The sequence below is a fragment of the Erpetoichthys calabaricus genome, chromosome 1 (assembly GCF_900747795.2).
Source record: "Erpetoichthys calabaricus chromosome 1, fErpCal1.3, whole genome shotgun sequence".
Classification (NCBI taxonomy): Eukaryota; Metazoa; Chordata; class Cladistia; order Polypteriformes; family Polypteridae; genus Erpetoichthys; species Erpetoichthys calabaricus.
The window spans coordinates 97,378,078-97,393,709 of NC_041394.2; the positions used below are offsets into that span (position 1 = coordinate 97,378,078).

Below are 15,632 nucleotides of genomic sequence, written 5' to 3' on the forward strand. Positions count from 1 at the left end.
TTGCTGGAAAGACGTTGGACCGGGCACATTTACCAACAGCATGCGAAGAAAGAAGCATTCATCTTGATTGGGATGCACGGTGTACAGTCTGCCTATCGTAGTTTCTTTGAATATGCCAGGTTGTCCGTCGACTTGCTCTCCTCGTTTGCATTGTTGAAATGATTTTCTACTCGCATTCCAGGTGTAATACGTAGGCACTTCCGAATTCAGCAGTGTTTTTGCAAACGCGTCATTTTCACATAACGTGAAGAAAGCAGTTAATGTTGTAGCCAGTGGATTCAGGGGTATTTGTTGCACATTTGCAGCTGTAAAATAAAAGCGTTGTCCATTTTCTAGATGTACTGCTAAGTGAACAACAGCTGGACTTTGTTCATGTATGGGAAATGAAAGAATTCACCATACAGCTTCATTGCTGTTTATGTATCTTCCAGCCTGATACTATGCGATTTCATCGATATGTATGACCGCATTCCTATCACTTCTTTCTGGTTGCACACCAAAAACTGCCATGTTGCTGCCTTTATTCACGTACTTACAAATGTATTTGATCGATTTAACAGAGTTAAAATCGTAAATGGATCGTAAATCGGAAACATTGAAATGGAATCGTAAAATATTTAGTATAGCGTGTGTTGCTTTTACGTCCAACTGATGGTGCTGTTTTTCAAAAAAAGCATGTTTTTACCTGTGTTGCTTTTACGTCCAACAGATGGCGCTGTTTTTTTAAAAAAAGCATGTTTTTACCTGTCACAGGTGTGACATCTATATAATATAGGTATATAAAAACACGCGCGTATTCGAATGCAACGTTGTGTCAAACTTTCAAAGCAATCGGTGAAGAACTTTCGGAGATTTAAGGTTTTGAACAAACAAACATTTACATTTTTATTTATATAGATACAGTGGGGCAAAAAAGTATTTAGTCAGCCACCAATTGTGCAAGTTCTCCCACTTAAAAAGATGAGGTATACCTATGATGAAAATTACAGGCTTCTCTCAACTATGAAAGACAAAATGAGAAAAAAAAATCCAGAAAATCACATTGTCTGATTTTTGAAGAATTTATTTGCAAATTATGGTGGAAAAAAAGTATTTGGTCAATAACAAAAGTTCATCTCAGTACTTTGTTATATATCCTTTGTTGGCAATGACAGAGGTCAAACGTTTTCTGTAAGTCTTCACAAGGTTTTCACACACTGTTGCTGGTATTTTGGCCCATTCCTCCATGTAGATCTCCTCTAGAGCAGTGATGTTTTGGGGCTGTCGCTGGGCAACACGGACTTTCAACTCCCTCCAAAGATTTTCTATGGGGTTGAGATCTGGAGACTGGCTAGGCCACTCCAGGACCTTGAAATGCTTCTAACGAAGCCACTCCTTCGTTACCTGGGCGGTGTGTTTGGGATCATTGTCATGCTGAAAGACCCAGCCACGTTTCATCTTCAATGCCCTTGCTGATGGAAGGAGGTTTTCACTCAAAATCTGACGATACATGGCCCCATTCATTCTTTCCATTACACGGATCAGTCGTCCTGGTCCCTTTGCAGAAAAACAGCCCCAAAGCATGATGTTTCCACCCCCATGCTTTACAGTAGGTATGGTGTTCTTTGGATGCAACTCAGCATTCTTTCTCCTCCAAACACGACGAGTAGAGTTTTTCCCAAAAAGTTCTATTTTGGTTTCATCTGACCATATGACATTCTCCCAATCCTCTTCTGGATCATCCAAATGCTCTCTAGCAAACTTCAGACGGGCCTGCACATGTACTGGCTTAAGCAGGGGGACACGTCTGGCACTGCAGGATTTGAGTCCCTGGCGGCGTAGTGTGTTACTGATGGTAGCCTTTGTTACTTTGGTCCCAGCTCTCTGCAGGTCATTCACTATGTCCCCCCCCCGTGTGTTCTGGGATTTTTGCTCACCGTTCTTGTGATCATTTTGACCCCATGAGGAGAGATCTTGCGTGGAGCCCCAGATCGAGGGAGATTGTCAGTGGTCTTGTATGTCTTCCATTTTCTAATAATTGCTCCCACAGTTGATTTCTTCACACCAAGCTGCTTACCTACTGTATTGCAGATTCAGTCTTCCCAGCCTGGTGCAGGTCTACAATTTTGTTTCTGGTGTCCTTTGACAGCTCTTTGGTCTTGGCCATAGTGGAGTTTGGAGTGTGACTGTCTGAGGTTGTGGACAGGTGTCTTTTATATTGATAACGAGTTCAAACAGGTGCCATTAATACAGGTAACGAGTGGAGGACAGAGGAGCCTCTTACAGAAGAAGTTACAGGTCTGTGAGAGCCAGAAATCTTGCTTGTTTGTAGGTGACCAAATACTTATTTTTCACCGTAATTTGCAAATAAATTCTTTAAAATCAGACAATGTGATTTTCTGGATTTTTTTTTTCTCATTTTTCTCTCATAGTTGAGATATACCTATGATGAAAATTACAGGCCTATCTCATCTTTTTAAGTGGGAGAACTTGCACAATTGGTGGCTGACTAAATACTTTTTTGCCCCACTGTATATATATATATATATATATATATATATATATATATATCTCTATTATAAAAAAAATCCTGGGACATAAAGACGTGAGACAAGACGTGATCTTCATGTTAAGATAGATCACGGAAGACACTTAAAAGACCCGTGAGACAAAAAAGATTGGCCACGGAGCGTCTTGCGGGAACCTTAAACATGTGACTTTGTGCCAAGAGATTGACCCAGGACCGTCTCGCGATGACATAGAACATGAGATTCTTGCAAGACACGCCCTACTTACAACCAATATCAAATAAGACAACGGGCAGCAAAACATTCAGTTGTCTAAAGGATTTGAACACACACATTTTTTACATATATATATATATATATATATATATATATATATATATTGTCACACACGTGCGCATGGGAGGCAGCTAAAGAGCTTGAGTGACGGCAGTGCTAAGGCATGCCGGGATGTGGCAGAATGCACTGACTCTTTTTCTCTCTTTCCTGTAGACCATTCCCGGGAGATTCCATCTGGCTCTCTTGATGTTACTTCCGGGACCGAGCCAATGGAAGGAGACCTTACTGGCTCCGGACCCTGTGATGTTACATCCGGGCCTGAACCAATGGCTAAAGACCATGGGCCCGATCCTTATGACTTCACTTCCTGTCTTCCCCTTTAAAAGCCTGCCCCTATTCCCTATTTCCTCAGCCTTGTTTTGGACTCAGTTGTATGCACATCAGTGCTGTTTATTTCATAAAAAGACAACTTTGCAGCCAGGATACCAGATTATGTGGGTGGCTGCCCCAAACCTTTATCTGAGTATGTCTCATTACACACATCCATTTTCCAACCCGCTGAATCCGAACATAGGGTCACAGGGGTCTGCTGGAGCCAATCCCAGTCAACACAGGGCACAAGGCAGGAACCAATCCTGGGCAGGGTGCCAACCCACCGCAGGACACACAAACACACCCACACACCAAGCACACACTAGGGCCAATTTAGAATCGCCAATCCACCTAACCAGCATGTCTTTGGACTGTGTGAGGAAACCGGAACGCCCAGAGGAAACCCACGCAGACATGGGGAGAACATGCAAACTCCACACAGGGAGGACCCGGGAAGCGAACCCGGGTCTCCTAACTGCGAGGCAGCAGCGCTACCACTGCGCCACCGTGCCGCCCCTATATATACACACTAGATTATAAATCTGCATATATATACAGTATATATATATAATTTTTTTTTAGTGTCACAGCAGTGTGATTTAATTAATTAAAGCTCCTATGCATGTTACCCTCACTGTATGCTCCCCTTCTGCTAATAAGGTATGGATTGCTGTGTGCTCCGTAATAAATATATCAATAAAAAGACAGATCTCATATTTTGTATATGTAGAGAGGCAAGATACCTTTGGAGGGAAAAAAGAAGAAAAAACAAAAGAAGTCAAGTTTTTCAGTTTATAGTGTGTCCCTTTGTTTTAATCTAATCTTTTTAGAAACAGCAGGTTGGCCTTTTGTATTTTTTACCATTCAAAATTCAACATTTTTATGACAATACTTTAGTTTTTAGGGAAACTAAAAATATTGTCCTCTCCCTGGCTTTTTCAGTGGTTTGTATTCTGTAATGTCTATGAAATGGTGAACATTCTCAATGTACTGTATATAAAATACCAAAAGACTGAATTTTCCTTGGTATGTTACTGGCTTTGAAACTATGAGAATTTTATGAGAATTCAACTGGTTCTTATGTTCTTGAAACATGTTTGTAGGGGTGTGTGAGAGTTTTGAGGCTGTCTGTCTTTGGCTAGTCATAACGTTGCTTGTTTCAGTTACAAATCTCAGCATATTTAACCTTCAGTTTTAATCATAAGCTGGTTTGGAATCTCATATATTTTTATCATTTAATTAAGGCACTTGCATTTGTTTACGTTACACTTGTTTGAAAAGAAAAGTAAGCTTTCATTTCATCCACTACTCTTTAATTCTGGTATGTGATGATAAGTACTGTAAAATTCAGACTAATTGATTGAAGTGGCATTTTCTGTATTTAGTAAGGACTTTGAGCTCATTTTGTCAGTTGTCGGACCGGTCAATGGATGGGACAGCCATCCTTTAAGGCATGTACCAATTACTAATACACCTGGGGTGGTTCTCTTGAATGTCTCTGTCAGTCCACTCTGGGTTAGAGTCAAACCTTTTTATATATTGGAACACTCCAAGTACACCAAATTCTGAATCTTTATTTAATGTGTTGTGCATTGACTTATAGCACACAATGTTCCTGTGTTTTCCCTACTTTAGTTTGACCATTTAAACAGATATCAAATTCAATAAGATAGATAGATAGATAGATAGATAGATAGATAGATAGATAGATAGATAGATAGATACTTTATTAATCCCAATGGGAAATTCACAAAGCCTAAATTGAGGGAATGCTGTTGCAAAGATTTCAAAAATGCATATATCAAAACTGGGTAGATTTAAGTGATGATAGCGCACTGACTTCAAAAAGAAATTTGTTCACTCAGAGAACTACAGGCACATGTAGTACATTACTAAGCAGCTTTGTAAGGCTGATAGGTCTGTTCTTGTTAAAGTTGTTCTAATGTGCTAAAAATATACACACCAGCTTTGGAACTTTTAAATGCTTTCTTTTAGTTGTCTGATAGATCAAGGTGAGACATTTCTTTATATTATAAATTTGTATTTATGTAGCCAACTGTTTAATAGTTACATGTTAGATGGTAGTTAAGGTCTTATAACTTAATATACTGCACTTTTTTTAATAATTCTTTGACAGTTATCTGAAAATTTGCTCTTCTTTCAAGAGCATCTAGAGTTTGAGTCATGAGTGTACGATCGGCTTTTAAAAAACATTCTACATATGTTATTAAGAGTTTTTTTTTATCACTACAGTTAACAAGAGCATATGAGATCATTACAAAATTCATATGCAATTTCAGCAATAGCAGGATGGTCTGTGGAATGATCAGTATTAACTTTGTTACATCTACCCATCATTATCTACCTGCTTCCTTAACTGTCAATTTCTAATTCTTTGTCATGGGTACCAGAACTGGTCATGATGCTGAACCACTGGAGAACACACTCACACATACTCACTCACACTTACTCATTCTAGGCCATCACTTAAACTAATATGCCAGTTTTAAACTCTGAGGTCTTGAAGGGATACCCAGGCAAGAACAAAAAAACTTGAATCTCACACTATTAACAGAGCAAAATCTTATCACAATAATTTTTTTCCTATCAGTTTATCACTATATAAATGAAACTACTGTTACTGTCAAGCTTAAAGGTTCTTTTTTACTGTTAAGTGAGATGTGAAAATACCATAAGGTTAATTTTGGTTTAAATATTATTTATTTTCTGACAGAGGTTGAACACGACAAACGTACTATAGAACATTGTACAGATGTATTTCAAATAAATATAATAATAATAATAATTCATTACATTTATATAGCGCTTTTCTCAGTACTTATAGGTATATATTATAAACTGGAATCTTAACTCTGAACGGTCAAACGCTTCAAGTGTTACTGGAGAAAATAAACAAAATGCACAACTAAATTCTTTGGTCAATTCCAGATAATAAAATAAGTAATACAAAATAAAAAGTCCCAATTCTGATCAGTTAAAAGCTTTCAAGTTTTATAGGAGAACACACTAAATTTGTTGGTGAGCTCCAAATAAATAAAATCTTAATTCTAAAAATTTAAATGTTAAACTAAAATCTTATTTCAAGTAAATTCTTTGTTCACTTCCAAATAAATAAAGTAGGTATTAATGCAAAATAAAATCTCAGAAAAAGGTAACTCTATACTGTATCCACTTCTTTGTATATATTCATACTGTTTTAATTGGGTTGTAAAATAAACTCACAAATAAATAGACAAAAAATACAGTAAGTCCCATACATACGAATGAGTTCCGTTCCGAGAGCTAGTTCAGAAGTCCAGTTTGTTCGTAAGTCCAGCTAAAACAATGCAAAGCCCAACCCTCAACTCCTAGAGAAAACAGGTACAATAATAGCAAAGATTTTGTGCTACGCCTAGTGCCAGACATGCTAAGTTACACACTGCCACAAAATTTGAAGTTATGCTGCAATTTTGAATTTTTGACTTATTAAATAATGTTTAATTTATTGGACATGTATGTTCACATCTTTGAAAGTTCATAACTTGAAGGTTGGTATGTAGGAGACTTAACTGTATTCTGTATATATCCTCAGTACAAATTCAAACAGCTTTCAAATGTAAATGAAGGAGAACACATTCCACATTTTTCTGGAATGAATACCAATTATTTAAAAAGATAGTACTTGATTTTAATACAGAATAGTAATTGGGTTGACTACTTACTTACTTACTTACTTACTTACTGTTAAGCTTTAACAAGACACGTTTCTTACACTGCTCTTTTTTGATCCTTTCTGTGAAAAAGACATGCAAACTTGTGCTCAGAAGTTATTATTTATATCTCATCGGAAAATCTATATTAAATACTCATTAAGAAGAATTGTCGGAAAAAAGGGAAAAGGACAACAGGGCCAATGAGGAGAAACCTTCAGCCACCTTCTTGTACAAAATCATGTTAAACAGGCTTATCAACCATACATGACTTTTTTCCTTAATGGAAGTAATGTGTTTACGCAGGTGGAAGTGGGACAAATGAGGCCAAGTGGATGAGAGAGTGATGGGCACAGGATTGAGTTCTGCGAGAGAGGGCAAGTACAGGTTTAAAAAAAATCAGTCTAGTGTAGACATCTACTCCAAGGCAAAAAAAAAGGTACAAGAAGTCTCCATCAGTAAAAACCCTTGCTTGTGTCTGGGGCTGTAAAGTCTTGCATTGTGTGTGTTCTAAAGGATGACACTGTTTCAGTGGGTACAGAAGTTTAGTGGTATTACCTGTCTTTGTGGGAACATGCTTTCAACACAATTTACAGTGCATGCTACTTTGCTTCTTGTCAGACTTTAAATTGCCAAAATATTTCCACACTACCAAATTCCTGGGCCCCTTCTTTTCAACAGTATCCTCATCTTTTGAGCCTTGGACTGTGTTGGAGTGTCTTCTTCAGTAACGTGTTTTTTTTTTTTTATTACATTTTCTGTTGACATTTTCTCTTTTATCTCGCTCCCACTTCTGACTTACAGGTATGCATGGCTGCTTTTGTAGATGTGCTGCTACCAGCTGGTACTCCTACTCTCAGTGTTGTATGTCACCTGACCACATGACTGGTTTGGTGCGGTGCTGTTCTTCTTATCATTGGCTTATTATGTTGTCTGTCAAAACAAAAAAGAAAAAGTTAATCTGCGATAATTATCTTCATTGTTTTATCACCCAGCCCTAGCTGGAAGCTGTTGTGTATGCTGGCTAGGGATTTTTTTTTTTTTTTTTAAGTGCGCTGTGAATTTTACATAGACAATGGATAATGCTTTTAAACAGCAGAGTTGGTATTACCAGGGTAGGAACAAAAGAGCAGAAGTGAAGTGAAAGTTTGAAAAGTAATAACTCTCTACTCGTTCGCCTGTTTTTGATCCTGCTTAATCCAGTTTAGGGGCATGGGGAAACAGAGAATATACTGTATTTTTTCTGGTTTAAGGAACTTTGACTTTATTGTATTCTGAAATTATTGGGTTGCTTTAACATGTTTTGGTAATTATGTGTTTAATTTTTTATAGAAATTTGGACTGCATTAAGAACATGCTCTTTTTACAGAACGTTCTTCTGAATCCTGAATATGCCTGCAAAGTACTCTTGCTGTGCAAATCATGTCAAAAATGATAATTAATTCAGTAGAACATGAGAATATACTTTTTCTGCACAGAAAAAACATATTTTAGAGTCATTTTACTTGTTCAATGCAAATTACTTTTTAATTTGCTTTTTAAAAATAACATTCTCATAACGGAAAAGGTCAGGGAAGGCAATGAATGACAAAGTATACAATTCAGGTTAACGTGAATCTTTAAACTAGCCTAATGTGACCGAGTGTGCCCAGTGATGGACTGGTGTCTTATTCTTGGTTGGCTCTTAACTGATACCATTTTCTTACAACCATGAACTGGATAAGTAAGTTTGAAAATGTCTGGCTAAGGTTAATAACAGTTAATGTACTTTGTGTATCAATAAAACACATATAATGTTAGGTTTATGTGGCGTATTAATTATTTACATGCTTGAAAACAGATAGAGGAAAACAAGAAGCATGACAATAAAAGACAGGAATATTCTAAAATGTAAAATTTATGGAAATTTAAGGAATAAAAGATGGCATTCTGTGATTTTGTCTCATTTTCATCTTTTTCTCTTAAATTAGATGAATTTGAAATTTTATTGCAGTGTTCTCAGCTTAAGTTTATATTGTAACTGTGCTTAGGTTAAGCAGCTTGTTTTGATCTATGTTATTTATATACTTTCAACCTCCATCTAATATCTGCTGTTACTGCATTTTTAATATGCTGTATATTTGCTTTGTGCCCTCGACCAACCATAACCTGTCGTCTATGGGGGAGGAGTGAAAGCTTTAAATTCGTCAAAAATGTCAATCTCCGGTCTGTCTGTCTGTCTGTCTGTCTGTCTGTCTGTCTGTCTGTCTGTCTGTCTGTCTGTCTATCTATCTATCTATCTATCTATCTATCTATCTATCTATCGCCTTTAATATATGTTTACTATTCAATCTGTATAGTCTCTATGTCTTTGAGACATGTGACCAATATAGCATATTATTGTGTTGTAATTTCAGTACAATTCATTTTTTTTATTTTCATTTCACATGTTCAGATATATGGGAATATTCTGCCTAATTAAAAGTAACTGTTAAATATAAAGGATAACTGTTTATTTTTCACAGCATTCAGAGAGTAAAGAAAAAGGATGACTTTTTGGAGCCCTATTTAATTTTGAATCTAAATTATACTATAAATGATCAACTTGTCCAGTAAATATGGTGTATATTTATACTGTATGTTTCACATTTCCTTGGCCTCTTTGTTTCTGGTGTGGTTTAAAAGTAGTAACTCTTGTTTTGCTAGTGCCAAGGGCACACAGAGATAATGTTTTCTTTCAAATTTAAATAGGTTTTCCCTTGTTATGGAAAAAAAGAAAGTGTCTCTTTAGCTCCAGATTTCTGTTTATTCCCATTTCAAGCATTTTAAGAAACTCATTTTTTAATTTACACCACATTTCTGTTTGTATTTCAGGTGGCAATAAAAATTATTGACAAAACCCAGCTGAATCCAACTAGTCTACAGAAGGTGAGATGATATTTTTATTTTATTTTTTTAACTCTCTTGACAGGAGTTTCTGCCAGAACAATCAGTAGGATGTCAAAGAAAAAAAAATGAAAGTCTGAAACAAACAAAATAAGCAGAAAATGTATGCTGTAGAAAATTTCTTGTTTATTCATCTGTGGATTTCGGCATCAAGTAATTTATGTTGGAATGTGTTTTACTGCTAACCAAGTAACACTTTTTTAAGATTTGAGTCAGACTCTTAGTATTACTCTTTAATACTTGGATTCATTGAAGTATTTTACAGTATTTGATCCACTCAAGAATCTGTAGCTATTCTTATATGAACCAAAACACTTTTTTTTCTACCAAACGCTTTCCCTGTTGAAAAGATGGAGTAGCAGATACAGAAAAAATGAAGTCTGTGCATATCTGACTGCAAAGGTCTGGCTATTTGTTACACAAATCATCAATAGGCCCACTGTGTCTGAAATTGACTTGTATTTCTCTAGAAATACAAAGATTGCCATGCAAACATGAAGGGACAGGGTTACTTTATGTATAAAAATACAAACAGATAAGGTACTCCAGTACCATTTCACATACATTGCTGATAGTGAGTCACCATAGCACCACAGGTTTTTAGACTGAAGTCATCCACTATAGAAAAGTATCATTAGGGGTTTCTTAACATCTTAAATGAAATATATCCAACCATTACATGCAAATCCCACCAAATACACAGTGATGGTTTATATGACATCCCAGAAAATATCTATATAAAGATGTACATTCTAAGCTAATCTGCTTGTGCTTTTTCTGTGTATTCACATTTCCTTCGACATCTCAAAGATAAACATTTTTTAACACTGATTAGCAATTATAAATTGTCCGTAGAGGAGTGAGTGTGGGTGTATGCATCCCACTATATTTGAGATATTATTATTATTACACTATCATGAATACTTTTTCTCTGAATGCTTTGCATGCACACAACCTTTCAATTTAACATTGTGGGCATGTTTTATTGTGTCATTATAATTGTTTTACCTGGTCAATGCAGGGTTTCTATAAATAAGTTTAAAACCTGCTAAGTGGTTTGTGAGCACAGCTTGCTTATTGCTTTTGCTATTTATGAAAACCCATCTTTTAACTTTTTAGATTTATAGATATATAAACCACCAAATGTCAAATGATTATCAAATTTAAAGCTAGCTTTATCCCTTAGAGACAGAATGCAATGTAAATGTTAACTTCTCTGACTTATTTTTGTAAACTTCTAACCTATAACAATTTGTAATCATATATAGTTACATTTTATCTTTAATTGAATATGCTTCATGTTTGTGTAAATATTATAACTAAATTGAGAAAAAAGAAATAAATAAAGTGCTTCAGGTCTTTATTAAAAATGTATTTTGTCACTGATCATTCCCCATACTTTATGAAGCTAAAAAAACTCATATAAGCGGCCCATACAAGGGTGAGTATGAGTTAACTCAACATGATAAATAAAGACAAATGATACCCCTTTGTTGTTTTTGGAGTGCATTTTTTGACTTAACTTCCTTCACCCAAGCTAAATTTAATAAATTGTTTAAGAAATTTCAGGAAAACATCAACCACTAAAAAGCTAGGCCTGACTTAAAAACAATCACCCTTCCACCTCCCCCAAAAAAATTTGATTGAAAAAATTATTTGGAAGAATGTTTCCTATTTTAAAAATCATTTCCCTTAAAGTGAAATTAGATCTATCATTGATTAAATATTACCTTGTATAGGCATACAGTATGCATTGTCATAATTTTTATACAGACACAATAATTAAACACAATATAAGTGTGCTATGCTGAATGATGGCAAAAGACAGTATATACCCACCTATTGTAATCACATTATTTAAAGATCTGGCATAGCTGCTGTCTAAAATGCTAAGAGTTCTGATTCCAATGCTGAATTTGCCTACTTAGACTTAATCAGAATTGAAGATACTATGTTTGAAAAAACTTGCAGAAAAATATTAAAATTTGAATTGCAATAATATTATTGAGGTAATTAATAAAGTATAAATATGCTGCAGAAATGACTGTTTTGACATCCGTGACCATCTACAGGTGGCTATGAAAAGTACAATATGTAAATAACTCGACTGCAAAGCAAGGTCCGTGCCAGAGCTCTGGATTTTCACTGTTTTGAGGAGGCAATACATGGTTATAATACAAAATCTACACTATTTTCTTTTCTCTGCAAATATACCTGACAGTGTATAGCTATCAAATTACAACAAACAGAACTTCATCCTGCACAACGCAAGAAGCTCCATAAGGTGGCTAGGTATTGTGATACTACTGTTTGTTGAAGCCAGAAAACCTGGCTGTTTTCATAATATTATAAGTTGTGGGGAACAGCCCGGACACAGACAGGCGGACACTGATGGTTCACCAACCAACACACGTTTATTTACATTTTCCATATTTACAAGTGCACATACACCCCAGTGCCGCAGCACCAATCACCCCAAAGTCCAGGCCTCACAATGCCTTTTCTCTCTTCAGGTCCGCCTCCACTCCTCTTCTCCGAGCTCCGTCCTCTTCCACCCAACTCCAGCCATCGAATGGAGGGAGGTGGCCCCTTTTAAACCCATCCGTATGTGCTCCAGGTGCCTCCCAGTGAGTGCCTACCGGCCCTCCCCGGTGTGGTGGAAGTGCCGGCTGTGCACCCGGAAGCACTCCGGGTGTCCCTGGTGTTCTTCCCCCTAGCATTTCCTTGTGTGGCGGAAGTGCTGAGGTCCAGGGCTCCTCAGGCATCTGGGCACCCCCTGGCGGTGACCATGGGCCCCTTTAGGGTTGAGCTTCTAAGCTCTGTTCCCATGGTCCCCAAAGCCACCAGGGCGGTCGCCCCCACGTGGTCTGGAGGAGGCGTAATCCCTCCTTTGGTCCTTCTGGGAGTCTTGGCTGGGTACCAGCCGCTTGCCACAAAGTAAACTTCATTAATATTTGAAAGATTGTTAAAAACTTTGACAGAATTGCATCTGCTTATACTTCATTGCAGTATGTATGCTTCATGGTGGGACTAGACCTGCCCAAACAAAATTTTAGAATGTGCATTTGCATTTCTGTAAGAGGCTTTTGTCAATATGAATTTCTAATATAAAACAATTTTTAATTTAGTAGTCATTTAATAAAATTATTTTAATAAAACAATGTTAAAGATTAAAAAAAAAGGAATGGCAACGTGGCACTACATTAGAGAGTTGGTTTGTAATGAGAAATCAGTGCCACAATTGCCAGAGCATCATCAAGGCAGTATGAGGAGAACACACATAAGCACACACCACGGAGGATACAGGATATGCTCCCTCAGTATGTATTCAGTGTAACTTGTTTAGGATTGTCCAGTATCCATACTGTAATTTTTAAAGGAGGTTCTCTACTGTATAATTATCAAAGATATACATTAATTGCTTTGCACATACAGTACGCACAAGCTTCCACCTAACACCGAGTTACTGCTGGAGCCTAATAACTAATGTGGGAATAAAATGTAGTCATTGATGCTAGAAGGGCACCTTTCAAATAAAAGAAAAAAATGCTAGTTTAATTCTTTGTTAATTCACAAGTATATATGTATAAAGTTTGAATATTATTTCTCAAATACAAAAAAGTAGTGTTTTCTCATAAAAAAAAAATCATTAGTCAATTGAGCAAGCTGTCAGATAGAGTGGGCATGGCCCCAGAGGCACGCCCAGAATAATTATCAAAATGTAGGTGAATAAATTTGTAGACACCTAGTACTAGAAATCGCATGCAAGCATACCATTTTTCCTAAAAAAATGAAAAGTAACATAGCTGACACTTTGAATGCTAATGTAAATTGCAACTAATAAAAATTTGAATAAAAATTAAGTTGAAAGATGACTTCAAGGTTTACACGCAAATAATTTTTTCTGCATTACTTTGTGTGTGGATAAGATATTCTAATGCAAAGTCAGACAGATCATATAGTTATGAGAGGAATTTGCAATATTAAGGGAAATGGTCACTTCTCAAACTGACAATTAAATAAAAAAGACGCATGAGTGGAAATCTGCATTTGCTAAAGCTAACCAAATCATCACCACTGAGTTCAGCTTGCTGGATTTAGAGCTGGGGATGGTGCCATGATTTCTGCAGTTTATTCTGGTGGTCTTTCCAACTGAACTATTTGATCATTAAAAGTGACCCTGTAGAAAATGTATCATATAATTTTCATTGAAGGTGTACTTCAAATGAGTAGTATTTTTTGTTAGTTACATTACATGTAATTGGAGTACATGGTGACTCCAGAGATAACATTGCCACTAGACTGCCTTAATACCTGGTTCTCTCCCAGGCTTGAGTGCTATATGCATGACATTTTTCTTCACATATGCATGTGGAATTCCTAGATGCCTGTTTTCACAGCTTATCTTAAACCTATGCTTTAAGGCTGTTTGGTTACTGCAAAATGACTCAGATTGTGATGATTATCACATGTGAGTAAAAATTTCACCCTGCTCTGTATATAGTGGAAGACTGGCTTCTAAACCAGAGATTAATCCTTAATAAATATATCCTGAAGAATATATGTAATGTTACTTTTTTAAATCAAATGTAGCAAAATGTGTGGTAATGAATATTATATTTTAAAAAACAGTTGAATTATTTATTGTCAAACAGGAGGTAATTCTCCTATGAAAAATTGCAATATATTGTAAAAATATATTCATTAAATATACCGCTGATAGGAGTACAGAAATGTATTTACTTTTTAAAGGGTATTTTTTGCATATTTTTATATCCAAAATTACCTTTTTGGTATACTTTACAAAATATAAAGCATAATTTAAAATCTTTTAAATATTTCCGACGGGTATTCATCTATCTTTAGGGACATAGTAAACATATAAGAATATATTTCTACTCTTTCTGACTATTTTCAAAAGTTTTGGTGAATGTGCTAATTAAGGAAACACTAATTAGCTGCAATAACTGCTTCTCTGGGATCACTATCAATGTTTTTTGTCCTTGACTTGGTGTTGCCACAAACCTGAGCTGCCAAAGGTCCTACTTTTATATCTAGGTGGTAGCATTTCCAGATCACCATCTAGCCAAGAGAGCTTTTTTAGAATCGTCTGGGTCGCATTTGTACTATCTCAAAGACTGGAGATATTATCTTAAATGAGAGATGACCAATAGACAGAACTTGTGGCAATTTTGATAATGGGAGGTTGAAATAATTTTTTTAGCAAGAACCACAAGTAAACCCAAGAATCAAAGTTTAAGAGAACAAAGCAAAAGTCAAAAACCATTAATCAAAGACATCTGTCCGAACCAAAGTAAGATCAAAAATTCAGAGTCAAAAACAAGAGCAAGGATTTGCAGCCAGGAAATAATCAAAAAGAAAGTCTTTGCAAAGCACATCAAGCTTTGTCCATCAAACTCAGATAAAATATGGCTTCTCGAGCTGACTTTTAAATTAGTGACGGGCTGCTCGATACTAATGTATTGACACTGTGTAGAGCTTTCAAAGTGCAAATGTCTGAAGCACGGCTTTGAGGCTTGTTTCAAATGCTCCCATCATGTGATCTTGAGGCACACTAGTGGGCCATAGCTGCATCCTGTTTTCACTAAAATTGTTGTAATGTTCAGCATTTGTTTCTCCCTTGGCACCTGCTACTAATGAGGTAGACTCCAGCATCCTTTGACCCTGATTTAGATTAAGCTGGCAAAGAATATGAATAGATGGAAATGTATTTTAGGTTTGTATCCAGCCTTTTGCTGCTTAAGGTCTGTTTTGCTAATTTCTTGCAGTAATAAGTAAAACTCCTCCACTGCTAAACAAGTATCTGTGTGACTTTACATTT

At 36.2% G+C, this 15,632-nt stretch overlaps 1 protein-coding gene across 4 annotated transcripts in view; it reads left to right on the forward strand.

Annotated features, from left to right (window-relative positions):
• Nucleotides 1-15,632, forward strand: part of mark4b (MAP/microtubule affinity-regulating kinase 4b) — a 236,789-nt gene that overhangs the window by 117,384 nt on the left and 103,773 nt on the right. For all 4 annotated transcript variants that reach the window (XM_051922150.1, XM_028803986.2, XM_028803979.2 and 1 more), the window contains exon 3: nucleotides 9,719-9,772. In XM_051922150.1, coding sequence (XP_051778110.1) covers nucleotides 9,719-9,772 — 54 coding nt within the window. The remainder of the gene's footprint in view (nucleotides 1-9,718; nucleotides 9,773-15,632) is intronic.